We start from the raw sequence: 15,187 nt of genomic DNA on the forward strand, positions 1-15,187 counted from the left end.
CATGTCTAAGTCCACTAGATCTATCCAGAAAGGGCACCCAGCTCTGTGAGTTCATAAACTCATCCTGAAACTTAACATGGATGATGGAAGCTTTCAGCGACGGTTCCAACTAAGCCGAGCCCAGTTTGATCCACTGATATTGGTGTCGGCAAGAGGATTTCGCTCCGGGACACCCAACAACAAAGCTACGTTATAAGCCAACCCCTACAAGAGAAAGATCCTGATTAGTTAATGCTACGTGAATGTTTTTCCAATTCAAGTGATTAGCAATTAACGTGTGTCAATCGCTCAAAACGTGCAACTCGCACCACCTTATTCGTTCGTATCGTGGCGCAGGATGTCTATTTGCGCCTTTGCATTGACTTAACATGTAAATCACTTGCGCTTGACCCTTCTTCCACGTCTGGTGTGAACACAGCACGAGAGGCCATGCACAATTACTGTTTTTTACTTTCTGTTTACATACTGTTCTTGAAATCTTTTTTCTTGTTATCGCTTTGTAATTATTTTGCTATCTTTATATGGTAAAAGTTGTTTTTACATCCTCTTCAGATGACAATGTTTCTGTGATCTCAACACGAGAATATAATTTTGGACTATACTCAACACATAGTTTTAATTGTTTTGGAAATGGCTTATAAATATAAATACTACATGCTCAATTAGTTATATTAAAAAGACCAAATTCGGTGTCTTTCAAGATTGATTTTCATTTATGCATTTAGCAGATGCTTTTATCCAAAGCAACTTAACTCCCGTAAACACACCAGAAGCAGTGGACTGGCTGGGGAGCAGTTGGGGGTTTAATGCCTTGCTCAAGGGAATCACTTCAGCCATGGTATTGAGGTGGATAATTTTTTAACTTTCCCCACCAACAATCCCTGCTGGTGCCGGGACTCAAACCTGTGACCTTTGGATACCAAGTCCAACCTTTTCACCATAATGTAATTCCGAAAGCAAATATAAATAAATAAATAATAATGTAGATAATGTAAATAATACTACATGTTAGTGTAGATGAACATGCTCTATCATGCAGCTTTTAATCAAACAGTAAACCTCATCCAGATATGTTTCAATAATTATGGTGTAGCTGACTTGCACATAGAACATAAAAAAAAATGTGTTGAGTAAAGTCCTTGAAATTGTAAATCATTTTGGTTAAGTTGGTACCACAAACAAAAAGACACTTTTGTTATATCAGTATTGCAAGAAAATTAAGCCCTGAGCACAAGAAAATCATTTCTTGAGAAGATCTTGAGAAAACAGCTTATCTTGTCCATATCACTACAAAACAACGAAAAAAAGAACTAATGCTTAGGACTATCACATTAATCATTAAAATGCCTCACAATTTATAAATATGTTTTCTCTTGTTAGGGCGCAAAAGCTTCCTTTACTTTCTTGGATGTGTTTCCAATTGTCTACTGCCGCTCACCTAAAGAGGTCCTTGAATTAGAAATGAGAATGGAGGAACATCCATCATTTGGACTATCTGATGATCCCCTTATGGATGACCAAGAGTTCCGAAGTGAGGCCTATCAACGGCCTTATCAGTACCTGCAACGTTTCTACAATGGCATCAATTTGGATGAATTTGTGTATCAAGGAGTTGAGGGAAGTCATGTTGAATGCCTGCAGATGTTGTTTGTGTACTGTGGCATAATAGACCCCTCTTGGGCAGAATTGCGGAATTTTGCTTGGTTCCTAAACTTACAGCTTCAGGATTGTGAGAAATCAGTTTTCTGTGATTTTTCTTTCGTAGGGGACACTCTGTTGGGATTCAAAAATTTTGTGGTTGAATTCATGATTCTTATGGCAAAAGATTTCGCAACTCCTTCACTTAGCATTTCTGACCAGAGTCCCGGCAGGCTGCATGAAGATTTTTCCTCGGCCAATGAAGAGGATCTTGCTCCCTTTAAGATAAGAAAAAGATGGGAGTCAGAACCACATCCGTACATATTCTTCAATGATGACCATGATTCCATGACATTCATTGGCTTTCATCTTCAGCCAAATGCCCAGAAAGGGGTTGATGCAGTTGATCCATCCAACAACAGAGTGATCAAGCAAAACATCATGACCATGGAGCTCTATGAGGGCCTTAAACTACAGAGAGTTCCCTTCAATATTGACTTTGACCAGCTCCCAAGATGGGAAAAAATTGAGAGACTTTCCAGGGTGTTGGGAATACAATGGCCTCTTGACCCAGATGAGACATATGAGCTCACCACAGACAACATGTTGAAAATGTTGGCAGTTCACATGCGATTCCGCTGTGGGATTCCTGTAATAATCATGGGTGAGACAGGATGTGGGAAGACAAGGCTAATCAAATTCCTCTGTGAGATGCACCGAAGTGGAGTTGCCACTGACAACATGAAACTAGTCAAGGTTCATGGAGGAACAAGCTCGGAAATGATTTACACCAAAGTGAGAGAAGCAGAGGCCATGGCGTTAAGAAACAAGCTAGATTATGGGTTTGACACTGTGTTGTTTTTTGATGAAGCCAACACAACTGAAGCTATTAGCAGCATTAAAGAAATCCTCTGCGACAACTCTGCTGAGGGACAAAATTTGACAGAGAACACAGGCTTGAAAATTATTGCTGCTTGCAATCCCTACAGAAAACACACCGATGTTATGATTAAGAGATTGGAGTCAGCAGGATTGGGATACAGAGTTCGTGCTGAGGAAACTGATGAAAAACTTGGATCCATTCCACTTCGCCAGCTAGTGTACAGGGTGCAGGCCTTACCACCTAGCATGATTCCACTGATTTGGGACTTTGGACAGCTCAATGACCATACTGAGAAAATGTACATCAAACAAATAGTAGAAAGAGTAGCTGAAACCCATTCTATTGATTCAGGCTACATCACAGTGATTACAGATGTTTTGTCAGCTTCACAGAAGTATATGCGAACAAGACAGGATGAATGCAGTTTTGTGAGTCTGAGGGATGTTGAGCGCTGCATGCAAGTTTTTGGCTGGTTCTACAAAAAACACTTAATGTTACTCTCAGAGCTTGACAAGTTTGAGAGTATTCAGAGGACCGAGAAAACCGATCAACATCCGAAAGATACTGATGAAAGAAATCCAATTCTTTGGTCATTACTAATGGCAGTTGGTGTATGTTACCATGCCTGCTTGGAGGACAAAGAGAAATACAGAAAAAAAATTTGCAAGTACTTTCCAGCAGCCTACAGCCCAATGAAGGTGATGCAGGAAATCTCAGTTATTCAGGATCTTTTTCTGGAAGGTGTTCCAATGGGTGAAAACATTGCCCGAAACAATGCCTTGAAGGAAAATGTCTTCATGATGGTAATTTGCATCGAACTACGAATTCCTCTGTTTTTGGTTGGAAAACCCGGAAGCTCCAAGTCCTTGTCAAAAACTCTGGTTGCAGATGGCATGCAAGGCCAAGCAGCTCATTCTGATCTGTTTAGAAAACTAAAGCAGATTCATCTGGTTTCTTTCCAGTGTAGTCCTCATTCTACACCAGAAGGGATCATTAATACCTTCAAGCAATGTGCCCGTTTTCAGGAAGGCAAGAATCTATCAGAGTATGTCTCTGTAGTAGTGCTAGATGAGATAGGCTTGGCTGAAGATTCCCAAAAAATGCCTCTGAAAACTCTGCATCCTTTGCTCGAAGAGGGATGCATAGATGATCAGCCATCACCACACAAGAAGGTAGGATTCATTGGCATCTCAAACTGGGCTTTGGACCCAGCCAAGATGAACAGAGGGATATTTGTTTCACGGGGTGATCCTGATGAAAATGAGTTGATTGAGAGCGCAAAAGGAATATGCTCCTCGGATGTCATGATTCTTGAGAAAGTGAGAGAGTGCTTTAAGCCATTTGCCCATGCTTACCTGCGCATCTGTAAGAAACAGGGAAAAGGTTTCTTTGGTCTGCGAGACTATTACAGCTTGATAAAGATGATGTTTGCTGTTGCTAAAGCTTGTGATCAAAAGCCTAGTGCAGAACAGATTGTGAAGGCAGTGCTGAGAAACTTCAGTGGCAAGGACGATGTGGATGCTGTCACATTTTTCACCAGCAGACTAAATATCAAACCGGAGCTTGAGACTATCAGTGCCATTGAGCTTGTAAGAGAGAATGTTACAGCCATTGGACAAGATGAGGAATGCAGATACCTTCTGGTTCTGACCAAAAACTATGCAGCCCTTCGAATTCTTCAGCAAACATTTTTTTCGGATCAGTGCCAACCGGAAATTATCTTCGGCTCAAGCTTTCCAAAGGACCAGGAGTACACTCAGATATGCCGCAACATCAACCGTGTCAAAATTTGCATGGAAACTGGTCAAACGATTGTGCTTCTAAACTTGCAGAATTTGTACGAAAGCTTGTATGATGCTCTCAACCAATACTACGTTACCCTTGGAGGCCAGAAATATGTGGATTTGGGACTTGGAACGCACAGAGTCAAATGCAGAGTGCACAAAGATTTCCGGCTAATTGTTATTGAGGAGAAAGACATTGTGTACAAGCAGTTTCCCATTCCACTGATCAACAGGTTGGAGAAACATTACCTTGACCTTAATACCTTACTAAAAAGTGAGCAAAAGGACATTGTTAAGAACCTTGAACAGTGGGTTCAGTGCTTCACTGATGTTAAAAACAAGCATTCTGTTGCTCCCAGTGCACGCCGTTACAGTCCAGCTGATGCTTTCATTGGTTACCACACGGACACTTGTGCATCGGTAGTAATGCAAGTTACAGAGCAGCTCAAAGGGCAGGAGCTCACAGATCCTAGAAAAGGGATCTTAGATGAGTCTAAATTGATCCTTCTGAACTGTGCAACACCAGATGCTGTGGTTCGGCTAGACTGCACTTCCCTTTCCAATGTAGAAAGTGAGCACTTGTCAAGGGTATACTTTGAGGACCAGAAGCATAATTCCCTTGCTGAATTCATCCTATCTCACATACAGCAAGAAGGTTGTAGTGGTGCCTTTTTCACAGAGGTAAAGTCATTTTTTTAATACTTACCTTTTTACTCTAGAGTTCTGGTTCTCATTTAGGGGTCTGGGAGCCACTAAGGCACCTCAGCATACTACCCAGGACATTTGGAACTTGAAATTACTGGAGTTACATTGAATAATGGAATTAGTACATATTAATTATATTAATTCAAAATCTGAATAATATAATAGTTTTGCTTAGTTACTTGCCACTTGTGTTTAAGTAGATGGTGCATAAGCACTGGGGGTGTGTTCGAATCCACTTTTGTTATAATAAGAATGGGAAAAACTGTCTGTGCCAGGTGTATGGTCTAAAAGGTTTGTCCTTATTCTTTTGGGGTGTTGTGGGTGTGTTTTGGGCAAAATGTGCATTAAACCAATCAGAGTCTATTGTACACGGTGGACTTTAACACAATCTCACGACAATTCGTAACTTTTTGATCTAGTGGCTAATTGGTATTAATTCGAGCAATCTAATTCGTACAATTTAGTATGATTTGCTCATCACCCAATCACAGCTGGGGTTAGGGGTGGGGTTGGGTGCTAAATTCGTACAAAATAGCCACTAAACTGACAAAACGTAAATTACTTGAGTTTCCCCGTGAGATTAGGCTGGACTGACGCACTCTACTGAGGATATCCATTACATATTTAATTTCATAATTTGTTAAGCGCAAAGATTTATTTCAAAACTATCTCTAAATTTATTTCTAAATTCCAGCAAACAAGAAAATGAACAATAACAACAAAGTGCGGTTAAAAAAAAAAAACTAAAACATTGTAAGGTCTATAAAACCAAATAAAAGTTATATTATATTTAAACACACTTTCAATAATAGGCATAGCCCATTTGGTGTTGCATACATCTCTAAAACTTGACAGCTATGTATGACAACATGAAAGTTTATGCATATATTTATATATATATATATATATGAGCAATATCACACGAGTAGCAGTGCGATATGGCTGTATATCAGCACTGGTGGGAGGCGTGCGGCCTCGTGCCTTAGTGCCTCCACCAGTGCCGATATACAGCCATATAGCACTGCTACGAGTGTGATATTGCGTTTATACAACAGTTTGACGGTATAACTGTGTAAATAAAAAACAAAATCAAACATGGAGAGTCTCAAAAACCCTTTTGTATGAGGAACTACTTTCTTCCAGATTCAAATCATAAGCTGACAGTTAAACAGTTGAGCGTGCATCTTTTAAACTTTAGATCTGTAGTGTCTGCTTTTTGCAAGTGGTGCTCGCTGCAGAGCCATTTGAGCGAGCTGAGCTCCAGCGAGGGGGAGCTTGAGCTTGAGCTTGAGCTCCACCTATTTTTGCACTTCTTCTACGAGTGATGTCACTGGGGGTAGGGTTAGGGGTGGGGTTGGTGTACCCATTAAAACAGCTTACAGGAGGCAGAGCGAGAGCTCATGCTCCCCCTCGCTGGAGCTCAGCTCTGCTCAAATGGCTCTGCAGCGAGCACCCTCTCGCTTTTTGCTGGCTGTATGTGGGCGGAGTAATACACAAAGGTTAAAGAGGCTGTAGGAGTTCTGATATTGCAGAATATTGCACAGCTATCAGCCAATTAGATTTGAGAACCACACAAAACTCTTGTATATATATATATATATATATATATATATATATATATATATATATATATATATATATATATTTATATATATATATATATATATATATATATATATATATATATTTATATATATATATATATATATATATATATATATATATATATATATATATATTTATATATTTATATATTTATTTATTTATATATTTATTTATATATAAACACAAATTTTAAATAGCAAATAAAAACACTGCTCCATTGTCTTTAGACCAGCTTTTATTTGTTCAGTGGCGTGGTATATTTCAGTTGCCACAAAATAGCAATGCACCAATTATGCGCTGTAACACACCTCCTTTCAGACCAGCACACCCATGGGTGCAGAAATGGGTGCAAATGCAATTGCTTCACTGTTTCAAAACATTAAAATGATACCTGTATCTAGCTCAATCTAGCAATTAACAAAACAAAACACATGCGTTGTGCATGGCGCCAAATTGCGCCAGTTGTATGATAGGCCCCTAGATGTTTTAGAACCATTTCTCTAGATCAGTTAGAACATTTCAGTCTTATCAAGTAACAACTTGTGCCCTACAATTCAAATTATAATTTTTATCCATTAGGTGACTACATTCTCCAGGCTTCTGACTGCTTCAGAAACTCAACAGCTACAGAATGTAGTTCAAAACATAGAGCTTCTCTCACTACAGCAGTTTGACACGGAACAATCATTCCTCAAGAAAATCAAGTATTGTTTTTATATTCATCATCATTCAATCATTACATCTTATTACCACAATGAAAACGCAATTTAATCACTCCTAGTTAGATTAATTAAAACCTGTTTTCTGTTTTAAGAAATTATTTGGAAAACACCACCGGGGACAAGATACTTCTCATCCAAACTGATTTTGATGAAGGCTTCCAAAAACTAAACGTCATTGCATCTGCAAAGTAAGTTGAATGTGGATGATGGAACATTTTCTGTTGTTCAGTAACTGTTAAAGCGCCATGATTTTAATGTGAAATATTTCTTTAGGTATTCTTCCATAAATGAAATCAACAAATTCAAGAAAGAGGGCAACGGAAAGATTTTTGTGTACTTCATCACTAAACTACCCAGAATGGATGGTGGAACGTCCTACATTGGATTTAATGGTGGTAAGTCGAGATGAACTGTATCATCCTCTCACAATCTGTGTTTTTTAAGGAAATCTCATTGAATGTTCTTTAACAAAGGCCCATGGAAGTCGATCCATATTGATGACCTCAGAAGACCCAAAGATATTGTCTCGGATATAAAAGCCCTGCAGGGTCTGACCATCAGCCAGCTGTTTGAAGAGAAAGCAGAGAAAGTAGATGAAACAGAAGGTCAGTTGATTTTAAAATATTGAAAATTTAAGGTGTAATCAGCATTCAGTAAGGATAACAATGTTTACCTGTGAATGTGCCAAATATCAAGATACACTAAATCAAATCAAATCAGGCCTTTATTTGTCACATACGCTTTCGTATAGTGAAATGGAACCTCCCCGACCATACACAAACATCACAATTTTGGGGGAGACAGGTCACAGGAGGTAGCGTTCAGAAACAATAAGCAACACTACTTGCTTAGTGAATAAGCAACACTTCTTGCTTATTCAACATTAAATACCTCTTTGGCACAATATCTTGCACAATATTGTTCTGTCTTGTGTAATAGTACTTGGATAGTTTGTCTTACCGTACGTTCACACCGAAAGCGGCGAGAGCGTCAAAGTAGCCGGAAGTCATTCATTTTCAATGAGAGCCGGCGGCGATAGGCGGCGAGGAGCAGCGCGGCGCGTCTTCGCCGGCGTGAGCGTCGAGGAGAGTTGAAATGAAGTCAACTTTATGGTAATGAGCTATGACACGGTTCGGCGGCAAGCAATCAGAATAAAGACGTCCATCGATTGATAGCAGTTCAGAGAACACAGACCTGTGAACTTTGGTTCCGACCACAGTTGTTCCCAAGGGTTTGATTATTGCGGTCGCCGGATTTCCAATTATTTACAATTTTTTCCTACAGGAACATACATTAAATAAGTTACTGGCGAGTTACTGATGTGCATCAATGTTATATAAATTTATCTTAAAAAAGCAGGAATCTCACGCAATGTGACAGTACAAAACAGTACTGCTGCTTCAGGATATTTCAGACATATGGACACATATTGGATAAATAGAGCAAAGCCACACCACACGCAACTTGATCTTCCATTGTTATATGAATTTGATAAGAAGTGCGCAACATTTTCACGCTAGAAACATGTTTTATGCAGGAATGTAACTGATATGCTGCAACGGCTCCTTTAAGTACGAGATCAATGTAGCGAGTTTTGACGCTCTTGCCGCAGGAGCTGAAGGCAGAGAGCGTTGTCGCCAGGGCGGCCAGAGCGACCTTGGACGCTCTCGCCGCTTTCGGTGTGAACGTACGGTTAGGCTATGTGTATAGTGTAATGGAAATTCATTTTTAGATGAACATGTGTAGTGGAAACTTGTTTACTACTCATTTTTAGACTTGTGGGTCCAATGGAAAAGTCACTTGTATTTATGTTCACCATAAAGACTATGTGTACATTTTCTTTATACAGCCACCTTCCTGTACGTGCTTATCTGGTCCTTGTCTCCATCCTAAGGATTCTCCCTAAAAGGCTATGTGATGTTTAACTCTAAGGATTCACATTAATGAGATTTATGGTTGCTCAGGAAAGATGTATTGTTGTTAGGACATATAGCAGAAACAGCGGAAACGCCTGACACATGTACAGAAAGGGCCTTATTAAGATTTGACCTCGTAACAAACCAGATAAAAGGGTGAACATGAATAACAACTTGACCTCTAGTTGATCATTTGAAAAAGTGGCAGAAGGTCGATTTTTCAGATGAATCATCTGTTAAACTGCATCCCAATCATCACAAATGCTGCAGAAGACCTTTTAGAACCCACATGGACCCATGGTTTTCTCAAAAATCAGTCAAGTTTGGTGAAGGAAAAATCATGGTTGGGGTTACATTCAGTGTGGGGGCGGTGTGATAGATCTGCAGAGTGGATGGCAACATCAACAGCCTGAGGTATCAAGACATTTGTGCTGCCCGTTACATTACAAACCACAGGAGAGGGCAAATTCTCCAGCAGGATAGTGCTCATCTCATACTTCAGCCTCCACATCTAAGTTCCTGAAAGCAAAGGAAGTCAAGCTGCTCCAGGATTGGCCAGCCCAGTCCCCAGATATGAACATTATTGAGATGGAGGAGGCATTGAAGATGAATCCAAAGGATCTTGATGAACTCTGGGAGTCCTGCAAGAACGCCATTCCAGATGATTTTATTAATAAGTTATTTGAGTCATTGCAGAGATGTATGGATGTAGACCTCCAAGCTCATGGAAGGCATAAACAATATTAATTCTTTTTCCAAGAATTAAGCAAAGTCAGACCTTACTGTCCTAATTAAATAATTAAACATTAAAGCATGATCAAAGTTAAGTTATTATTTAAAGTTATTATTAAAAGTCAGAAATGAAATACAAAGTTTACAAACACATAACACTTGTGGGCTGATTCAGGATTTCTGAGTCCATTTTAGTGCCGGAAGCCATGTGTGTGTGTGTGTGTGTTTCTCAGGAGGAAGGGGGGCAAAGGAATTCAATTGAAGCTTAGGGCAACCATCTCTGGCTTACCTCTAGCCATGGATGACCCGGGCTCAAACAAACCGTGTCATCGTCTGGGTGAACAGACACAATACAAAGAAGAACAAAATCTGCCGCGTCCTGTTGCTGTTTTACAAGCCTGTCTTAAAGTGCGAGCGGTATGCGCTTTCTTCCAGGAGCGCGTGATCGCATCTATATTTGATATAATAAACTTTTTGAGCTGATGATAATAACGTGTAACGTTACGTGATTATTGAAGTGTCTCCATCATCTGATCCATTCAGAAAGAAAAGGACAAGCGCGAGAGTAAAGCGTGGGAAAAAGGAGAAACCTGGCAAAACACAGGAGCAAAAGTGTTTAACAACCTGAATCATGAACAAACTGCCATGTTTATCTTTGCCTTTTGGACTATTATGAACTGGGAATGACAAAATTATTCTCTAACAGAGTTTACATGTGCTGCTGAAGATTACAGACACAGATGAGAGGTTTGCGCTGACTGTGGGCTATATTGCGTGTGTTTTTGAACTCAAATAAGTACTAAATGTATGATGTTTGTAGTTTTTCTGTAATTAATAATATATCGGAGACTGGGCTGTATGTGTTCATATATGTTGTATTTATATATTTATCAGGGCTCGAAATTAACTTTTTTACTTGGTAGCACCGGTGCTCCCAACTTCAAATATTTAGGAGCGCCAAAAAAAATTTAGGAGCACCAGAAAAAAATTATTGTTTAAAAATTTGTTTTTTAAGGGATTTATTGTATTTTAAAACAACATCAATAGGACTGACAAAAAACAGAAACAACTATCACTGTGATGACTTGATATTTGTGTGCAATAATTCCAAAATGAATGTCTAATAATTATAGAATATTAATGATGATGAAAATGACAATAATAGTAACAATGAATTACATTTCTCATTATGATGCTGCCTTGAATGACGTGCAGGAATATCTGCTATAAAAAGTCTGTTACTTCATGAAAAATAAATGTATAGTTTGCATCCAACAAAAATGAAGCATTGCAGTAAGAAATATTGATTTTGTACTGCTGTTTATATATGCATGTCAATTTAATAAATAATATGTATGCTACAAAACAAACAAAAGATCATAATAAATAATTCAATTCAATGCTGAAAGCTGCAAAACAGTCATCAGTAAATAAATAAAAAAATAATATACACCTCAAAAAAGAATAGACAAGAAAAAGTAAGTAAAGTCTCACTTCTATCACTATTTAAAAGTTTTGGTTTCAGTTTGTGTCAATTTAAAGGTTCAGTCTGAGCTGATTTTCATTTTTCTGTGTTAGTGGAAAGCAGGCGAGTCAGCCGACCCAATTTATGAACAGGCAGAGCAGGACTCTTGCGATGACCACCGGCGCAATACCGCTCGTTGTTATGATGAGCCGCAGTTTCAGTGTAAACTTAGTAAAGGCGAGCTCCTTTGGCGATGATATGTACAGTATTAGATTTGACTTTTAGCGGACATTTGCGCTGAACATGCATCGAATGCAACGCATCGAGATTCGGGCACCTTCTCCGAAAAGCACGTACTCTATTGATCTCAGCTGGCGCATCAATATTCACCACATGTCATGATCGCTCTCATCTGCGCCTCAACTTTAGGTGGGGTTTGCAAACCTGTTTGCTTTAAGTTATCACTCTTCAGCCGTTTGTATTTCCCGTGGTCATAAAAGCTCCTTCCCTGTCATCTGACAGAGGAAAGTCTTGAGTGATTGACAGCTAAAATGAACCAATATAGCGGCAGGGAAGAGCGATTCAGCACGTTTTTACAAAAAAATCAAAACAGGTCGCACTACAACCATAATCTGTAGTCGCACTAATGCGCCCAAATATATTAGGAGGTCGCATAGATTAATTTTCGGGCGCATATGCGACCAAAATTGTCGCAATTTCAAGCCCTGTTTATTTAATATAATTACAGACGTTACAGTAGCCTATTTCACACTGTCATTGATCTGCAGTTATAATCAACTCCTGTTCATAGAAAAGTTAGTAATAAACATTTATAAACAAGTATTTATGTGTATAAAGCATCTGTTTTGTGAGAAGTGCTTCTCTTATGATATGTAAACGACCCGTACAACTTTAGTGTAGACATTTATTCGAGCGATCATGACGTCGACTTAAACTTTGTCGTGCACCACGCCCACCAAAAAGGTACCCTTTGTGGTGGAAACGCAAGCCTGAAAAAGTGACCCGTACCGACCCGAACCGTACCGTACTGTACCAGTCAGTGGAAACGAGCCATAAGTGAGGTGTCACAGAGGCACAGACTTTGTGGCACCAGGGGTCATAAACACTTGCAGGGAAGAAGACCCAGACCCCTTTTTAAAATCAATACGTAATTTTATCTCCGGACCGTACGTTACATGTTTATGTAGCACCATAATCCTGCAAGAAACAACATTACATTGTACTTTATGTCCAAAAATGTGGCAGAATGACATTAAAGCTCAACTTGAATTGAACATTCGCAAGAAATCAAAGTGTTTTTTTTTAATTATTACTGTACTTGCAGCCATGGAAATTGAAGACATGTATGCAGGAGGAGAAGATGATGAAGAAGAAGAGAAAATGGAGCTAGAAGAAAATAACGTGAGTCAAATTCTCCATATATTTGTAGTATGTTTCTTACTATGTATAGTACAGTAAATTTATTTGCATTGCTTGTGCTCTTTAGGGCTGTAAGGATGTTCTGGACACCACAGCACTGGTGCGGAGCTGTGTTCAGAGTGCTGTTGGCATGTTAAGAGATCAAACAGAGGGAGGCATGCGCAGCACCAAGAGAGTAGAGATTCTGCTAATGCTTTTGGCTGAAGACCAGACTCTACAAGGTGAGAGGCGTCACTGTTTCTATTGTTGATTTTGTTTTTGCAGGTCTTATAAGGGATCACTGATGTTTAAATGTTTATGTTACCAGCTGAATTTCTGAAAACTTTAAAGACCCGACTTCATTCACTATTGGTTGCTCACGATGACAACACTATCTCTGCCAAGAGCTGGGTCTCCAGAGAAGCACTGAATGTGGATGCATTGCATGAGGGTGGGACTTTTAGGTAAGTTTGGTTTCAGATTCTGACATGAAATCTTATTTATTCTACAAAGTATTACTTCTTTATGTGAAAATCTGTACTGTATACAGGGTTCCCACACTTCTTGAAAGTACTTGAATTTCAGAATTCAAGGCCTGGAAAGTACTTAAAAAATAGGTCCTTGAAAGTGCTTGAAACTAAAGTGCATGGTGTTATTTCAACAATTGTACTGTGCTGTTTTCAAAAACTGAATGAAAAATTGAACATTTAAGTCGTATACATTAAAAGGGCTTTACATTAACACCTGCCAAATGCGGGTAGATTTCAGCTCTGACGGGTTAGACATACACCTCCACTAGCCACTTTGGCTGGTTGGAAATCATTTTTAAATTGTAGTTCTCTTAAAAGCAGGGTTCGACAATAAGCATGGCCCAATATTAGTGCAAAATGTGATCTTAGAATCGAGAAGCAGCACGACTGACAAAAAGAAAGCCGAGCAAAAGAAAGAAGGTACTGAACGAGAGGATGTGATGCCTGCGAATGTTAAAAAAGCTACCGTTTACTTAATTGTATTTTTAACAATAATAGTGCTTTAATGGGAGATTACTCCCCGTTTATGTGTAGTTAACTGCTGATCTGGGACTTTTAGCCAGGACAGATTGCTGTGCATATTTTAGATACATGACAATACTTTTTTTATTTTAATGTTTTTTTTTTTTTAAAGAAAAGTTTTGTTGAATTAAAAAGTGCACCTATAAAGCTAAATTTTGTATTGATTACATTAATGTGGCTAAGAAATACTTATTTGGTGTGGTCAGAGATAAATTTGGTAAATCCTTAATTTTGAGCCCTGAAAAGTCCTGTAAAATAAAAACCGATTGCATTGCGACAACCCATTTGCTCATGCACACTGAGCAAACTAATACACGGTAACACTTTAGAATAACTATCCGTTATAACTAGTTAATAGACCATTAATAAACTGTTAGTTAACAAGTTATAAATGACTTGTTAAACAAAAGTTAATAGTTTGTTAATTATTTACAACTGTGCCTTATAGATGGCTAATAGATAACTTACAAGCCGTTAGTTGACAAGTTGTAAATGACTTCTTAACTGTATTTTAATTATTTATAACTATACCTAATAAATTAGTAATAGATCATGAACAAGCTGTTAGTAAATAACTTAATAAAGGCTTGTTAAGTATCAGTTAATAGTGCATATATGTTATTGGGACGTTATTCTAAAGTTGCAGCTATTCTTCATTTATTAACTGTTAGTAAATGAGGAATAGTTGCAACTTTAGAATAACACCCCAATAACATGCTTAAGCTAATAACTAACACTTAACTATTATATTTACTCACAGTTTACAGATCAGTTGTTCACCCTATAATAACACCAGTGAAACTTTTTTATTAGACCACTGGTGTAATTTTAAATTTTTATTTATTTTGTTTTCATGTTTAGCACTTCATGGGTTTGTATTCTTGCATACTGCTGTACTGCCATGTCATGGTTCAGTATGTGTGTTTCTATACATTAAAGACAACTTTTAACATTTCATCTGTGGAGTTTCTTTGGTAAAACACAGCACACAGAAAAGCCTATAAGTGGAACAAGGTTTAGAAACAAACATTTTATATTTTAAATATTACATCAAATTTCTGTAGCTTGAACTTGTTCCATCCATTTGCTGTTCTACAAGGATTCATTTGTTTTAGTAGATGGTTAACAAACGATGAACAACTCTCGTCTGTAAAGTGTGAGTAAATATAATAGTTAAGTGTTAGTTATTAGCTTAAGCATGTTATTGGGAGGTTATTCTAAAGTTGCAACTATTCCTCATTAACTAACAGTTAATAAATGAAAAAT

General features: G+C 38.3%; 1 protein-coding gene across 1 annotated transcript in view; it reads left to right on the forward strand.

Annotated features, from left to right (window-relative positions):
• The window catches only part of LOC100537840 (E3 ubiquitin-protein ligase rnf213-alpha-like), a 107,232-nt gene that overhangs the window by 35,457 nt on the left and 56,588 nt on the right, over positions 1-15,187 (forward strand). Inside the window, exons 29-36 of the mRNA XM_087245245.1 lie at positions 1,381-4,986; positions 7,195-7,319; positions 7,430-7,525; positions 7,611-7,732; positions 7,811-7,942; positions 12,796-12,872; positions 12,958-13,111; positions 13,198-13,333. Of these exons, the coding sequence (XP_087101371.1) occupies positions 1,381-4,986; positions 7,195-7,319; positions 7,430-7,525; positions 7,611-7,732; positions 7,811-7,942; positions 12,796-12,872; positions 12,958-13,111; positions 13,198-13,333 (4,448 nt within the window). The remainder of the gene's footprint in view (positions 1-1,380; positions 4,987-7,194; positions 7,320-7,429; positions 7,526-7,610; positions 7,733-7,810; positions 7,943-12,795; positions 12,873-12,957; positions 13,112-13,197; positions 13,334-15,187) is intronic.

The sequence above is a fragment of the Danio rerio genome, chromosome 3 (genome assembly GCF_052040795.2).
Source record: "Danio rerio strain M-AB ecotype USA chromosome 3, GRCz13ab, whole genome shotgun sequence".
NCBI classification, from domain to species: Eukaryota; Metazoa; Chordata; class Actinopteri; order Cypriniformes; family Danionidae; genus Danio; species Danio rerio.